This window comes from Mobula hypostoma, chromosome 8 (assembly GCF_963921235.1).
Source record: "Mobula hypostoma chromosome 8, sMobHyp1.1, whole genome shotgun sequence".
In the NCBI taxonomy this organism is placed as follows: domain Eukaryota; kingdom Metazoa; phylum Chordata; class Chondrichthyes; order Myliobatiformes; family Myliobatidae; genus Mobula; species Mobula hypostoma.
The window spans coordinates 2,652,372-2,670,535 of NC_086104.1; the positions used below are offsets into that span (position 1 = coordinate 2,652,372).

Below are 18,164 nucleotides of genomic sequence, written 5' to 3' on the forward strand. Positions count from 1 at the left end.
AAATAGAGTCAACTCATACCCTTCAAGAAAAGAAGTAGAGATAACCCAGGAACTTATAGACCAGTAAGTCTGTCTTCAGTGGTGGGCAAGTTGTTGGAGAAGATCTTGAGAGACAGGATCTATGAGCATTTGGAGAGACATAATCTGATTAGGGATAGTCAGCATGGCTTTGTCAAAGGCAGGTCGTGCCTTACGAGCCTGATTGAATTCTTTGAGGATGTAACAAAACACATTGATAAAGGTAGAGCAGTGGATGTAGTATATATGGATTTCAGTAAGGCATTTGATAAGGTTCCCCATGCAAGACTCATTCAGAAAGTAAGGAGGCATGGGATCCAAGGAGGCCGTGCTTTGTGGATCCAGAATTCGCTTGCCCACAGAAGGTGATTGTAGACGGTCCATATTCTGCACGAAGGTCAGTGACCACTGGTACTCAGCAGGGGTCTGATTTGGGGCCCCTCTTCTTTGTGATTTTCATAAATGACCTGGATGAAGAGATAGAAGGGTGGGTTAGTAAGTTTACTGATGACACAAAGTTGGGGGTGTTGTGGATAGTCTGGAGGGTTGTCAGAACTTACAGCGGGACATTGATGGGATACAGAACTGGGCTGAGAAGTGACAGATGGAGTTCAACCCAGCTAAGTGTGAAGTGGTTCATTTTGGGAGGTCCAATTTGAAGACAGAATATAATATAAATGGTAAGACTCTTGGCAGTATGGACGATCTGAGAGATCTTGGGCTCTGTGTTGGTAGGACACTCAAAGTTGCTGCACAGGTTGACAGTGTTGTTAAGAAGGCATATAGTGTGTTGGAATTCATATAGTGGACTGAGTTCAAGAGCCGTGAGGTAATGTTACAGCTATATAAGACCTTGGTCAGACCCCACTTGGAATACTGTGTTCAGTTCTGGTCACCTCACTACAGTAAGGATGTGGATACTATAGAGAGAATGCAGAGCAGATTTACAAAGATGTTGCCTAGATTGGAGGGCACACCTTATGAGAATAAATTGAGTGTACTTGGCCTTTTCTCCTTGGAGCGATGAAGGATGAGAGGTGACCTGATAGAGGTGTATAAGATGATGAGTGTCATTGATAATGTGGATAGCCAGAGGCTTTTTCCCAGGGCCAAAATGGCTAACATGAGGGGTCACAGTTTTAAGGTGCTTGGAAGTAGGAATTGATAGGATGTTAGGGTTAAGTTTTTCACACAGAGAGTGGTGGGTGTGTGGAATGGGCTGCCAGCGACGGTGGTGGAGGCGGATACAATAGGGTCTTTTAAGAGCCTTTTAGATAGGTATATGGACCTTAGAGAAATAGAGGGCTATGCGCTAGGGAAATTCTAGGCAGTCTTTACAGTAGGTTGCATGGTCGACACAACATTGTGGGCCGAAGGGCCTGTAATGTGCTATAAATTTCTATGTTCTATGTTCTGGTAAATAGCCGTGGGGTCGGATTTCCAGTCAAGTCGAGGCGAACACCCAAGTATCTGTACTCCTCCACCACCACAACGACCTCTCCCAGAATGTATACAGGGCTCCCAGACCATCTGGCTTAAGGACAGAGTCTACCCGGCATTCTATCATTATTGAGTGGCTCCTTAGAACATAGAACAGCACAGCAAAAGGAACAGGTCCTTCGGCCGCAATATTAAACTAGTAATCAAATGGCCAACTAAACTAATCCCTTCTGCCTACACAATGCCCATATCTTTCCATTATCCTCTCATCCATGTGTCTATCTAAATGTCTCTTAAAAGTCCCTGATGTATCTGCCTCTACCACCACCCCAGGCAGGGCATCCCAGGCACCCACAACTCTCTGATACAATGCCAGAATCTATCGATTCTTGTAAGATCATCGTTAATGCCTCCGCAATCTGTCCAGCTAATCCCTTCAGAACCCAGGGGTGCATTCCATTAGGTCCAGGAGATTTATCCACCCTGAAGACTCTTGGGCAGAAATGGCTAATACCATTCCAAGGTGATGGAGGAACGTTGGTGGGGGGCTGAGCCCTGTGAGTGGGGGAGGTCACAGGAGGAACTGCTCTCCCGACCCCTCCAACCCCTGCTCCTGTACTACTGGGAAACCAGCCCCAGAACATCAACCATACTGGCCCAGTAACGTGGCGCTAACACCCTTACTGTGTGAGGTAAGAGCGGTAACGTGCAGCACCGAGCTCCCAGATGTCCCAGGTGTAACCGGCTCTCATCAGCCTCTCCTCCCCAGCAGGGGTGGCTAACCACCCAAATGACCCGATAGGTGGAATTACCACATTTTCTGCTGCTTTCCTCACTGCATTTGGTGTTTAATTCCCTGTAAATCTCCTTCCTTCCACAGGCGGACACCAGGAATTCGCATCCTCCATCCAGTGTTCTTGGATCTGCCGATCACTGCAGTCACCATGTCACTGTCCGGTATGTATCGCCTTGTCCTCACAACCTCCTCATTGTCACTGTGAACCCGACCCATCTCACTGTCCGGTCTGTATCACCCTGTCCTCACAATCTCCTCATCGTCACTGTGAACCCGACCCATCTCACTGTCCGGTCTGTATCACCCTGTCCTCACAATCTCCTCATCCCTCACCGTGAACCCGACCCATCTCACTGTCCGGTCTGTATCACCCTGTCCTCACAATCTCCTCATCCCTCACTGTGAACCCGGCCCATCTCACTGTCCGGTCTGTATCACCCTGTCCTCACAATCTCCTCATCCCTCACTGTGAACCCGACCCATCTCACTGTCCAGTCTGTATCACCCTGTCCTCACAATCTCCTCATCGTCACTGTGAACCCGACCCATCTCACTGTCCGGTCTGTATCACCCTGTCCTCACAATCTCCTCATCCCTCACAATCTCCTCGTCCCTCACTGTGAACCCGACCCATCTCACTGTCCAGACGGTATCACCCTGTCCTCACAATCTCCTCATCCCTCACAATCTCCTCGTCCCTCACTGTGAACCTGACCCATCTCACTGTCCGGTCTGTATCACCCTGTCCTCACAACCTCCTCATTGTCACTGTGAACCCGACCCATCTCACTGTCCGGTCTGTATCACCCTGTCCTCACAATCTCCTCATCGTCACTGTGAACCCGACCCATCTCACTGTCCAGTCTGTATCACCCTGTCCTCACAACCTCCTCATTGTCACTGTGAACCCGACCCATCTCACTGTCCAGTCTGTATCGCCTTGTCCTCACAACCTCCTCATTGTCACTGTGAACCCGACCCATCTCACTGTCCGGTCTGTATCACCCTGTCCTCACAATCTCCTCATCGTCACTGTGAACCCGACCCATCTCACTGTCCGGTCTGTATCACCCTGTCCTCACAATCTCCTCATCCCTCACCGTGAACCCGACCCATCTCACTGTCCGGTCTGTATCACCCTGTCCTCACAATCTCCTCATCCCTCACTGTGAACCCGGCCCATCTCACTGTCCGGTCTGTATCACCCTGTCCTCACAATCTCCTCATCCCTCACTGTGAACCCGACCCATCTCACTGTCCAGTCTGTATCACCCTGTCATCACAATCTCCTCATCGTCACTGTGAACCCGACCCATCTCACTGTCCGGTCTGTATCACCCTGTCCTCACAATCTCCTCATCCCTCACAATCTCCTTGTCCCTCACTGTGAACCCGACCCATCTCACTGTCCAGACGGTATCACCCTGTCCTCACAATCTCCTCATCCCTCACAATCTCCTCGTCCCTCACTGTGAACCTGACCCATCTCACTGTCCGGTCTGTATCACCCTGTCCTCACAATCTCCTCATCGTCACTGTGAACCCGACCCATCTCACTGTCCAGTCTGTATCACCCTGTCCTCACAACCTCCTCATTGTCACTGTGAACCCGACCCATCTCACTGTCCAGTCTGTATCGCCCTGTCCTCACAATCTCCTCATCCCTCACTGTGAACCCGACCCATCTCACTGTCCAGTCTGTATCACCCTGTCCTCACAATCTCCTCATCCCTCACAATCTCCTCGTCCCTCACTGTGAACCCAACCCATCTCACTGTCCAGTCTGTATCGCCCTGTCCTCACAATCTCCTCGTCCCTCACTGTGAACCCGACCCATCTCACTGTCCAGTCTGTATCACCCTGTCCTCACAATCTCCTCATCCCTCACAATCTCCTCGTCCCTCACTGTGAACCCGACCCATCTCACTGTCCAGTCTGTATCACCCTGTCCTCACAATCTCCTCATCCCTCACAATCTCCTCGTCCCTCACTGTGAACCCGACCCATCTCACTGTCCAGTCTGTATCGCCCTGTCCTCACAATCTCCTCATCCTAACTGTGAACCCGACCCATCTCACTGTCCAGTCTGTATCACCCTGTCTTTATAATCTCCTCATCGTCACTGTGAACCCGGCCCATCTCACTGTCCGGTCTGTATCACCCTGTCCTCACAATCTCCTCATCCTCACTGTGAACCCGACCCATCTCACTGTCCAGTCTGTATCACCCTGTCCTCACAATCTCCTCGTCCCTCACTGTGAACCTGACCCATCTCACTGTCCATTCTGTATCACCCTGTCCTCACAATCTCATCATCCTCACTGTGAACCTGACCCATCTCACTGTCCGGTGTGTATCACCCTGTCCTCACAATCTCCTCGTCCCTCACTGTGAACCCGACCCATCTCACTGTCCAGTCTGTATCACCCTGTCCTCACAATCTCCTTGTCCCTCACTGTGAACCCGACCCATCTCACTGTCCAGTGTGTATCATCCTGTCCTCACAATCTCTTCATCCCTCACAATCTCCTCATCGTCACTGTGAACCTGACCCATCTCACTGTCTGGTGTGTATCACCCTGCCTCACAATCTCCTCGTCCCTCACTGTGAACCCGGCCCATCTCACTGTCCGGTGTGTATCACCCTGTCCTCACAATCTCCTCGTCCCTCACTGTGAACCCGGCCCATCTCACTGTCCGGTGTGTATCGCCCTGTCCTCACAATCTCATCATCGTCACTGTGAACCCGACCCGTCTCACTGTCCGGTGTGTATCACCTGTCCTCACAATCTCCTCAGTCCTCAGGGACTGTGAACCTGACCTGTCTCCGACGCACCACTGCTGGGATTCAATCCATCATTACAAAGCAAAGACACGTCTGAACATAGGACAGTACAGGTACAGGCCATTCGGCACACAGTCTTGTGCCATTCCAATTAAACTGGTAATGAAATAGGCAATCCCTTCTGCCTACATAATGTCCATACCTTCCATTTTCCCCTCATTCATGTGCCTATCTATACTTCTCTGAAATGTCCCTGATGTATCTGCCTCTACCCCCACCCCAGGCAGAGCATTCCAGACACCCACCCCTCTGTTTTGAAATTTACCCCCTCTCACCTTAAGTGTATGCCCTCTGGTATTAGACATTTCCATGCTGGGGAAAAGATATTGTCTGTCTACCCCATCAATGCCTCTCATAATCTGAAAACCCTCTGTCAGATCTCCCGTCAGCCTCTGTCGCTCCAGAGAAAACAGCCCAAGTTTATCCAACCTTTTCTGCCCTCTAATCCAGGCAGCATCCAGGTAAACCTCTTCTGCAGCCTCTCCAATGCCTCGACATCCTTCCTGGAAGATATTGTGTGTGTTGTGATGTATACCTGGACAGGGTTGAGGTATCAGGTGACCCAACATTAATTAGGCTCAAGTTTTTCACATCCATAGTCCTCCATATTGTCCACAATCTCACCTAATCGGAGACTACACCCACCCCAGACACTCTCTTCTCCCCTCTCCCAACGGACAGAAGACACAAAAGCCTGAAAGCACATCCCACCAAGGTCAAAGGCAGTTTCTATCCCACTGTTATAAAGTTATTCAATGGTGCCCTAGTCTGATACAATGGACACTTGATCTCACAGCCTGTCTTGCTGTGATCTTACACTTTACTGTTTACCTAAGACCATTAGATATATGAGCAGAATTAGTCCATTTGGCCCATCAAATCTGCTCTGCTATTCCATCATGGCTGAATCATCACCCTTCTCAACCTCATTCTCCCCATAACCTTTGACATCTTGACTAATCACCCTCTGCTTTAAATATACCCAATGATTTGTCCTCCACAGGTATCTGTGACAATGCATTCCACAGATTCACCAGGAAACTGGGCGAGCTAGGCTTTTGTCTTTGACAGAAGGAGAATGAGAGGTGACTTGCTAGAGATGTACAAGATAATGAGAGGATTGATAGAACGGACAGCCAGTGCCCTTTTCTCAGGGTGGAAATGGTTAATATGAGAGGGCATAATTTTAAGATGATTGGAGGAAAGTATAGGGGAGGATGTGAGAAGTAGATACTTTAAGCAGAGAGTGCTGAGTGTGTGGAATGCCCTGCTGGGGTGGTGATAGAGGCAGATACATTAGGGACATCTCAGAAATACTAAAATAGGTGCATGGATGATAAAAAAAATGGAGGGTTATGTGGGAGGGAAGTTAGATTGATCTTAGAGAAGGTTAAAGGGCTGGTCCAACAATGTGGGCCGAAAGGTGTGTGTGTGGTTCTAAGGGCGGAGGGCACGTTCTTCACACTGTCTGACCTTCCTTTCACTTCCAGCCTACAAGAAGAAGATGAAGGAATTACCCCTCTTCAACCTGTTTTGTTCCTGTTTCAACCCAGAGCCACGCAGCAGAACCCTCTATAAATTTGATGGTGAGCACTGGGAATGCGTTCGGGGGCGGGGGGCGGCATCTGTACTGGGGCAGTGTTTGTGCTGGGGGGGGGGGACATTCCTGCTGCCAGTGTGTCTGTGCTGCGGTTTGTCCCCACGGGGGGAGGAGCGGTGGGAGTCCAGGTGAACTTCTCCGACTGTTTACTGTTTACCTGTGCTGTGCACTTGACATTCATTTTGAATTATATTTCATTAACTTACTGTACTGTGCTAAAGTCTTGGGCACCCTAGATTTTGAAATGAATTCTGGATTCGATGTTTATTATTTGTCTTCTGCATTACTAAAAATAACAAACTTTAGATTTCCAAACACTCATTTTCCAAAAAACTTAAATGTTACAGAGAATTCTTTGTATTTCCTTAAAGAAAGTAACATATTAGGTGATAGACCACTTTTTAGATAAAAACTTAATGACTTTGTAGGTGCGTAGGCCAGTGCATGATCAAACAAAGATAACAACAGATGCTAATGATCAATGACATAATGAACTAAACTGATTAACAGAAATGAGGGTAGAAGGAATCAAACTGGGCGAAGGATAAACAAACTAAAATATGAGCAGACATCCCACCTCTCCCGGAAGTTCCGGCAGTCTCCCACATATTAATAGCGGCTCCCTGCTGCTCGCAAATTATATGCAATATCACGGAAATCAATTTTTTTGAGAGCGAGAGAGAGAGAGAGAGAGAGAGTGACCACAAGAGAGATAGCGCGTGTGAGAGAGAGAGCGAGAGCGCGTGTGAGAGAGAGAGCGAGAGCGCGCGAGCGAGAGAGAGCAAGAGCGCGCGAGCGAGAGAGAGCAAGAGCGCGTGTGAGACAGAGAGCAAGAGCGCGCGAGCGAGAGAGAGCAAGAGCGCGCGCCATGGCAGTGTTCCAAAAAAAGAAAATATAAAACGTACGTCACCCTAGACTACCCTAAAGTGTACCCCTGCCTAATAGGGGTCAAAAATAATGACAGTGTTGCAACAGTGACTTTTCGATTGCCCATGGTGGGTTAAAATGTAAAAGGTATGTTGAGGTGAGTTTAACAGGTGTCATTTGTTCATTAGCTGGCCAGCTGCTCAGGAGCTACTCTATTGCAGACATCCCACCTCTCCCGGAAGTCCTGGGAGTCTCCTGCAAATTGGTGGTGCTACTTCCCTGAAATGAGTTTTTGCAGGGTGGGATGTCTGTATGAGGGTGAGGCAGATGTGACAGTTTAACCTTCAAATCATCAATTCTTACACTATGGCAAGAGTGAGCACAGCAACAAGTCACAAGGTGGTCACCCTACATCAGCAAGGCCTCTCCCAAGCAGAAATTTCCCAGCAGGCAGGAGTTTCAATGTGTGCTATCTAAGCTCTTCTGAAGGTGCACAAAGAAGCAAGCAAGGTTGAGGATCAGAAACGCAGTGGTCAGCCACGGAAACTAAATGCAGTGATGAGAGATACACCAAACTGGTGACCCTTTCCAAATCGGAAAGCCAGCACTGCTACCAGCTGTGAACTCACAGAAACCACTGGAACTCAACTACACCCCTCTACAGTCCGGAGGAGTCTTGTCAGAAGTGGTCTTCATGGAAGAGCTGCACCCACAAAGCCATTTCTCCGAAGTGGAAACAAAACTAAGAGACTCGCATCACACTAAAACACAAGTATTGAGCTGCTGAACAATGGCAGCAAGTGCCCTGGACTGACGCGTCCACATTTGAAAGCTTTGGCTCAAACAGGAGGCAGTTTGTTTGTAGAAGAGCTGGAGCTCACGTAACGTCTGCAGCCAACAGTGAAGTACAGCAAAGCTTCCCTGCAGGTTTGGGGCCGCATTTCTGCAAATGGAGTTGATGATCTGGTCAGAATTAACGGAAACCTCAATGCTGAGAAGTACAAGAAGATTCTCATCCAACATGCAATCCCATTAGGGAGGCGTCTGATCTGTCCCAATTTCATTCTGCAGCAGGACAATGGCCTCAAAAATTTTCATCGAAAAGTGGAACAAGGAATTCTGCAGCAGATGATATGGCATCTACAGAACCTTCATCTCAACATCATCAAGGCTGTCTGGGAATACCTAGAGAGACAAAAGCAAGACAGCCAAGATCTGCAGAGGCACCCCTGTGGCATCCTCCTCTGCAACCGGTTTGGATACTGTCGTGGGGGAGGTAGGGTGTGGGGGCTTACCTCACTAAGGAAAGTCACAGTGGTCAGCTCTCTGGCACTGAGTCTGTCTCCGTGCCTCAGAAGGGAAAAGGGAAGGAGATGCACGCTCTGGTGATAGGGAATCCGTTCATTAGGGGAACGGGCAGGAGGTCCTGTTAGCGAGAACGAGATACCCAGATGGTATGTTGCCTCCTGGGTGCCAGGATCAGGGATATTTTGGATTGAGTCACATTCTTAAGTGGGAGGGCCCACGTAGGTACCAATGACAAGGGTAGGATGAGTGAAGTTCTGTGGAGGGAGTCCAGGGAGTTAGGTGCTAAGTTAAAGGGCAGGACCTCCAGGGCTGTGATCTCAGGATTGCTACCTGTGCCACGTGCAAGTGAGGCCAGAACTAGGAAGATTATACAGTTTAATATATCTAAGGAATTGGTGTAGGAGGGAGGGCACAAGATTATTGGATCATTGGCCTCTCTTACAGGGAAGATGGGACTTGTTCAGAACGGACAGTTTGCACTGGAACTGAAGGGGGTTAATATCCCAGCGAGAAGGTTTGTTAGTGCTGCATGGTGGAGTTTAAACTAGAGTCACAGGAGGATGGGAACCAGTGCCAGAACAGTTAGTGGAGAGGCTGTGGAGGCAGATGCTGGTAAGACCTCAGACAAAGTCAGGAATCAAAAGGTTGAGTATGGTGCGACAAAATCAAAAAGGGTGAAAACAGGACTGAAGGTGTATCTGAATGTGACCAGTGTATGGAATAAGGTAGATGAACTTGCAGCACAGTTGCAGATTGGTAAGCATGATGTTGTAGGCATCACTGAGTGATAGTTAAAAGGAGATTATAGCTGGGAGCTTGATGTCTAAGGATACATATTGCTTCAAAAGGATAGACAGGAAGGCAAAGGAGGTGCCATTGTTTTGTTAAAAAATGAGATCAAATCATTAGAAAAAGGTGACATAGGGTTGGAAGGTGTTGAATTATTGTGGCTAGAGGCAAGGAACTGTTAGGGTAAATCAACTCTGTAGATTTCAATGTACAAAAGGTTTCAATGAAATTCTCTCCCCACCCCCATAATCTTTCTAAATTCTAGCGAGTACAAGCCCAGAGCCATCAAATGTTCTTCAGTTGATAACCCTTTCATTCCTGGAATCATCCTTGTGAACCTCCCCTGAACCCTTCCCAATGCAAGCACATATATTCTCAGATGAGAAGCCCAAAACTGTTCATAATATTCAAGGTGAGGCCTCACCAGTGCCTTATTAAGCCTCAGCATCACATCCCTGCTCTTGTATTCTAGACCTCTTGAAATGAATGCTAACATGGCATTTGCCTTCTTCAACATCAAGTTAACCTTTAGGGTGTTCTGCACAAGGACTCCCACGGTCCTTTTGCAACCCAGATTTTTGGATTTTCTCCCTTTTAGAAAATAGTCTGCACGTTTATTTCTTCTAGTATGTGCACGACCATGCATTTCCAACATTGTATTTTGTTTGCCACTTTCTTGTCCATTCTCTGAATCTGTCCAAGCCCTGCAACCTACCTGTTTCCTCAACACAATCTACCCCTCCACCAATCTTCGTATCATCTCCCAACATGGCAACAAATCCATGAAGCAATCTCAATACCAACCTCAGCAGAACAGCACTACTCACCGGCAGTCAACCAGAAAAAGATCCACTCGCTGCCTCCTACCAATCAGCCAATGCTCTAATCATCTTAGTAATTTTCCTGCAAGACCAAGGGCTCTGAACATGGTAAGCAGCCTCATGGACTTTCAGAAGGACTTTCAAAGGCCCTCTGAAAGTCCAAATATACAACATCCACTGAATCTCCTCAAAGAATTCTAACAGGTTTGTCAGGCAAGATGTTCCCTTAAGGAAACCATACCGACTTTGTCCCATCCTGTCCTGTGTCTGTATAACCTGGAGTGTTCACCGATATCGTTAACCTCTCTCTTTGGCAGTGTTTGCTACCCACCTGCTTCCAGCAGGCTTCAATCGTACCGGTGCCTGAGAAGAACATGGGTAAGCTGCCTCACTGACTCTCATCCAGTAGAACTTACAGTACATCTACAGTGTTGTGTTTTGAGAGGTTGGTGTTAAAATATACCAATCCCTGTCTGAGAAACAACTTGGAACTGCTCTAATTTACCTACCGACACAACAGGTCCACACAGATGCCATCTCTCATTGGGCTCTTCATTTAACCCTGGAACATCTGGACACCAAAGGTGTATGCATTAGGCTCCATTATGGTGATTATTCTGTTATGGATTTATTGAGAATGCCTGCAAGAAAATGAATTTCAAGGATCTATATGGTGACATATATGTACTTTGATAATAAATTTACTTTGAACTTTGAACTTACGAACTTAGAAGTTCTCCAAGATGCTTGGAACAACCTACCAGCCGACTTCGTTATACCTACGAGAATTGATGCAAGTTCAAAGGCAAATATTGATTTGATTTAATTTTTTTACTTTTCAGTGCTCTTTATGGTAATATTTTTGATATGTATAATTTTTTCATTTCATTATCTTTAAAATCATGTTCACAATTGCAGAATTATTTTACATGTACCTGTGACTTTTGCACAGTACTGTAATGATGGTAATATTTTGGTTTATGTGCTGTGTGAGTGCACTGTGGTCCGGAGGAACATTGTTTCATTTGGTTTTATGTATGTATAGTCGTGTTCATACTGAGGGTACAATGTCAATCTCTGGACTAAGAAACCATTGCCTAGACCGACAGTTTTCATAGCAGCAAAGCAAAATACGAGAGATTCTGCAGATGCTGGAAATCCAGAGCAACACACACAAAATGCTAGAGGAACTCAGCAGGTCAGGCAGCATTTACAGAGGGGAATAAATGGAGTCCTGACAAGTGCCTTGGCCTGAAACGTCGATTGTTTATTCATCTCCATAGATACTGTCAGACCTGCTGAGTCTCTCCAGCGTTTTGTCTTTACAAAGCAGGGTTTCACATCAAGTGTGTACACAAGAAGTGATTTAGTGTAAATGCTTCATAGTTACCCGATTGTCCAGGTTGGCTGATATCACTAAGATGGACAGGGGGCTTCAAGGAGACATGGGTTAAATGAAAGGGTTGGACTGCTAAGTTGATTACAAAGAAGTATCAGAAAAGAGAAAAGGGGGGTTTCCAACATTGGGAAAGGAGGAACTAGTGAAGGGTTTGGACTCTGTGAGAGAGGGTTTGGTCACACTGGGAAGATCCCCCCAGGAACAAATCACTAGCCCTTGCGTCATAAAGTCATAGTACATTACAGCACAGGAACAAGCCACTCGGCCCACAAACTGCCTGCCGACCATGATGCCAAATTAAACTAACCCCATCTACCTTCACCCCTTCATTCCTTGACTGTTCATTTATGTGTCTAAAATCCTCTTAAATGCTATTAACTTGTCTGCCTCCATCACCACCCAGGCAGTCAGCTCCTGGCATCCACAAATCTCCGTATTTAAAGAAAATTGCCCCACACAACCGCTTTGAGCTTCCCTCTCTCCCGTTAGAATGACAGTTGTGTCTCTCATCTCTATTATCATTTCAGGAACTGCTTTTCTTTCCCCTCCACCGTCACATGTCTGAACAGTCCGTGAACACTACCAAACTATTTTGCTCGCCTTTTGCATTATTTATTTATTTTTATATATTTTCTTATTTTTATGTATTGTACAGCTGCCGCAAAGCAAAATATTTCAGAACATGTGTCAGTGATAATAAACTTAACTCTGATTCTTATAAACTTCTGCTACTGCAGAGAAAATGGCCAAGAGCGTGCAACTTCGTTGTAGCCAATGCCCTCGAACCCAGATGTGCACCCCCTGCAGAGCATCCACACCCGTCCATGCAGGGAGCGGGCATTGGTAGAACATGTATGAACTATGATGGGGGCAGATGCTGATGGATCTGTTGGGGATGGGTTGGGGACATTGGGCAGAGAGTGGGTATGACGTGTGGTGGGACAGGATGGATGGAGAAGATGGGCTCTTACCTGACCTTTGTTTGGTGTGCTTGCAGATCCAGCTGACCAGAACTGGTGTTTCATCTCTGACATGGAAGTGAAAGAGCTGAACAAGAGGGCATCTGGCCTCTCCTTCGAGGTCATCCTGAAACCGCCCTCCTTTGAGGGGGTCCCAGAATTCCACACCGTGCTCCCGAAAAAGCGAGATCCATCTCTGGAGGAGATCCAGAAGAAACTGGAAGCGGCTGAGGAAAGGAGGAAGGTATGGACCCCACCATGTGGAGCAAGGACCGGGGACTGACTGGGATAAGGGAGGGAGACACGCGGACACTGACAGAGTCAGTCATCAGACACACGAATATTGACAGGGTCAGACATTGACAGGGTCAGACATCAGACACACGGACACTGACAGGGTCGGACATCTGACACACGGACACTGACGAGGGTCGGACATCAGTCACACGGACACTGACGAGGGTCGGACATCAGACACACGGACACTGACAGGGTCACACATCAGACACACGGACACTGACGAGGGTCAGACATCAGACACACAGACATTGACAGGGTCAGGAATCAGACACACGGACACTGACGAGGGTCAGACATCAGACACACGGACACTGACGGGGTCGGACATCAGACACACGGTCACTGACAAGGGTCAGGAATCAGACACACGGACACTGACGAGGGTCAGACATCAGACACACGGTCACAGACAGGGTCACACATCAGACACACGGACACTGACGAGGGTCAGACATCAGACACACGGACATTGACAGGGTCAGGAATCAGACACACGGACACTGACGGGAGTCAGGAATCAGATACACGGACACTGACAGGGGTCGGACATCAGACACACGGACATCGACAGGGTCAGACCTCAGACACACGGACACTGACGAGGATCGGACATCAGACACATGGACATTGACAGGGTCAGGAATCAGACACACGGACACTGACGGGGGTCAGGAATCAGATGCACGGACACTGACAGGGTCAGGAATCAGACACACGGACACTGACAGGGGTCGGATATCAGACACACGGACACTGACAGGGTCAGACATCAGACACACGGACACTGACGAGGGTCAGACATCAGACACACAAACACTGACAGGGTCAGGAATCAGACACACGGACACTGACGAGGGTCAGACATCAGACACACGGACACTGACAGGGTCAGACATCAGACACACGGTCACTGACGAGGGTCAGACATCAGACACACGGACATTGACAGGGTCAGGAATCAGACACACGGACACTGACGAGGGTCACACATCAGACACACGGACACTGACGAGGGTCAGACATCAGACACACAAACACTGACAGGGTCAGGAATCAGACACACGGACACTGACGAGGGTCAGACATCAGACACACGGACACTGACAGGGTCAGACATCAGACACACAAACACTGACAGGGTCAGGAATCAGACACACGGACACTGACGAGGGTCGGACATCAGACACACGGACACTGACGAGGGTCAGACATCAGACACACGTCACTGACGAGGGTCAGACATCAGACACACAAACACTGACAGGGTCAGACATCAGACACACGGACACTGACGAGGGTCAGACATCAGACACACGGTCACTGACGAGGGTCAGACATCAGACACACAAACACTGACAGGGTTAGGAATCAGACACACGGACACTGACGAGGGTCAGACATCAGACACACGGTCACTGACGAGGGTCAGACATCAGACACACGGACACTGACGAGGGTCGGACATCAGACACACGGACACTGACGAGTCAGACATCAGACACAATCAGACACACGGACACTGACGAGGGTCAGACATCAGACACACGGACACTGACAGGGTCAGGAATCAGACACACGGACACTGACGAGGGTCAGACATCAGACACACACTGACAGGGTCAGGAATCAGACACGGTCACTGACGAGGGTCAGACATCAGACACACGGACACTGACGAGGGTCAGGCGTCAGATACACGGACACTGACGAGGGTCAGACATCAGACACACGGACACTGACGGGAGTCGATCATCAGACACACGGACACTGACACAACACACGACACTGAGATCAGACACAGGGACGGGGTCAGACATCAGACACACGGACACTGACGAGACATCAGACACAGGTCACTGACGAGGGTCAGACATCAGACACACGGACACTGACGAGGGTCAGACATCAGACACACGGACACTAACAGGGTCAGACATCAGACACACGGACACTGACGAGGGTCAGACATCAGACACACGGACACTGACGAGGGTCAGACATCAGACACACGGACACTGACAGGGTCAGGAATCAGACACACGGACACTGACGAGGGTCAGACATCAGACACACGGACACTGACGAGGGTCAGACATCAGACACACGGACACTGACGAGGGTCAGGAGGACATCAGACACACGGACACTGACGAGGGTCAGACATCAGACACACGGACACTGACGAGGGTCAGGACATCAGACACACGGACACTGACAGGGTCAGGAATCAGACACACGGACACTGACGAGGGTCAGGACATCAGACACACGGACACTGACAGGGTCAGGAATCAGACACACGGACACTGACACAGGATCAGATGGACACTGACGAGGGTCAGACATCAGACACACGGACACTGACGAGGGTCAGACATCAGACACACGGACACTCAGAGACATCAGACACGGACACTGACACTGACGGGTCAGACATCAGAACAGACACACGGACACTGACGAGGGTCAGACATCAGACACACGGACACTGACGAGGGTCAGGAATCAGACACACGGACACTGACGAGGGTCAGGATCAGACACACCGACACTGACGAGGGTCAGGATCAGATCACACCGACACTGACGAGGGTCGGACATCACACGGAATGACGAGGGTCAGACAGACACAAGGACACTGACAGGGTCAGACACTGACAGGGGGTCAGGACATCAGCACACGGACACTGACGAAGGTCAGACATCAGACACACGGACACTGACAGGGTCAGGAATCAGACACACGGACACTGACGAGGGTCAGACATCAGACACACGGACACTGACGAGGGTCGGACATCAGACACACGGACACTGACGAGGGTCAGACATCAGACACACGGACACTGACAGGGTCAGGAATCAGACACACGGACACTGACGAGGGTCAGGAGTCAGACACACCGACACTGACGGGGGTCGGACATCAGACACACGGACACTGACAGGGTCAGACATCAGACACATGGTCACTGACGAGGGTCAGACATCAGACACACGGACACTGACGGGGGTCAGACACACGGTCAGACAGGGTCACGGGACACTGACAGAGGTCAGACATCACACACACGGACACTGACGAGGGTCAGACAGTCAGACACACGGACACTGACGAGGGTCAGACATCAGACACACGGACACTGACGAGGGTCAGACATCAGACACACGGACACTGACAGGGTCGGACATCAGACACACGGACACTGACAGGGTCAGGAATCAGACACACGGACACTGACGAGGGTCAGGAATCAGACACACCGACACTGACGGGGGTCGGACATCAGACACACGGACACTGACAGGGTCAGACATCAGACACACGGACACTGACGGGGTCAGACATCAGACACACGGACACTCGAGAGACATCAGACACATGGTCACTGACGAGGGTCAGACATCAGACACACGGAGAGGGGTCAGACATCAGACACACGGACACTGACAGAGGTCAGACATCAGACACACGGACACTGACGAGGGTCAGACATCAGACACACGGACACTGACGAACACGGAACTGGGTCAGGACATCAGGGTCGGACATCAGACACACGGACACTGACAGAGGTCGAGACATCAGACACACGGACACTGACAGGGTCAGGGTCAGGACACACACTGACGAGGGTCAGACACACGGACACTGACGAGGGTCAGACATCAGACACACGGACACTGACGAGGGTCAGACATCAGACACACGGACACTGACAGGGTCAGGAAATCAGACACACGGACACTGACAGGGTCAGACATCAGACACACGGACACTGACGAGGGTCAGGACATGTCAGACACACGGACACTGACGAGGGTCTGACACACGGACACTGACAGAGGTCAGACATCAGACACACGGACACTGACGAGGGTCAGACATCAGACACACGGACACTGACGAGGGTCAGGACACACACACTGACAGGGTCAGAATCAGACACACACACAGTCAGACATCAGACACACGGACACTGACGGGGGTCAGACATCAGACACACGGCACTGACGAGGGCAGACGAGGACACTGACGGGGTCAGACATCAGACACACGGACACTGACAGGGTCAGACACACGGACACTGACGAGGGTCGATCAGAACACGGACACTGACGAGGGTCAGACATCAGACACACGGACACTGACGAGGGTCACACGGACACTGACAGGGTCAGAATCAGACACAGGACACTGACAGGGTCAGGAGTCAGACACACGGACACTGACGAGGTCGACATCAGCACACGGACACTACGAGGGTCAGGATCAGACACATGACACTGACGAGGGTCAGGAACGGACACTGACAGGGTCAGACATCAGACACACGGACACTGACGAGGGTCAGGAACACGGACACTGACAGGGTCAGGAATCAGACACACGGACACTGACGAGGGTCAGACATCAGACACACGGACACTGACAGGGTCAGGAATCAGACACACGGACACTGACATCAGACACAGGACACTGACAGGGTCAGTCAGATACACGGACACTGACGAGGGTCAGACATCAGACACACGGACACTGACGAGGGTCAGACACACGGACACTGACAGGGTCAGACACTCAGACACACGGACACTGACGGGGTCAGGAATCAGACACACGACACTGACAGGGTCAGACATCAGACACACGGACACTGACGAGGGTCAGACATCAGACACACGGACACTGACGGGGTCAGACATCAGACACACGGACACTGACGGGGTCAGGGACACACGGACACTGACAGGGTCAGGACATCAGACACACGGACACTGACGAGGGTCAGACATCAGACACACGGACACTGACGAGGGTCTGACATCAGACACACGGACACTGACAGGGTCAGGAATCAGACACACGGACACTGACGAGGGTCGGACATCAGACACACGGACACTGACGAGGGTCAGACATCAGACACACGGACACTGACAGGGTCAGGAATCAGACACACGGACACTGACGAGGGTCAGACATCAGACACACGGACACTGACGAGGGTCGGACATCAG

At 49.7% G+C, this 18,164-nt stretch overlaps 1 protein-coding gene across 1 annotated transcript in view; it reads left to right on the forward strand.

Moving 5' to 3' along the window:
- LOC134350334 (stathmin-4-like) overlaps positions 1-18,164 on the forward strand; it is an 83,430-nt gene that overhangs the window by 16,052 nt on the left and 49,214 nt on the right. Inside the window, exons 2-4 of the mRNA XM_063055393.1 lie at positions 2,339-2,415; positions 6,590-6,685; positions 12,881-13,086. Of these exons, the coding sequence (XP_062911463.1) occupies positions 2,403-2,415; positions 6,590-6,685; positions 12,881-13,086 (315 nt within the window). The 5' untranslated portion in view covers positions 2,339-2,402. The remainder of the gene's footprint in view (positions 1-2,338; positions 2,416-6,589; positions 6,686-12,880; positions 13,087-18,164) is intronic.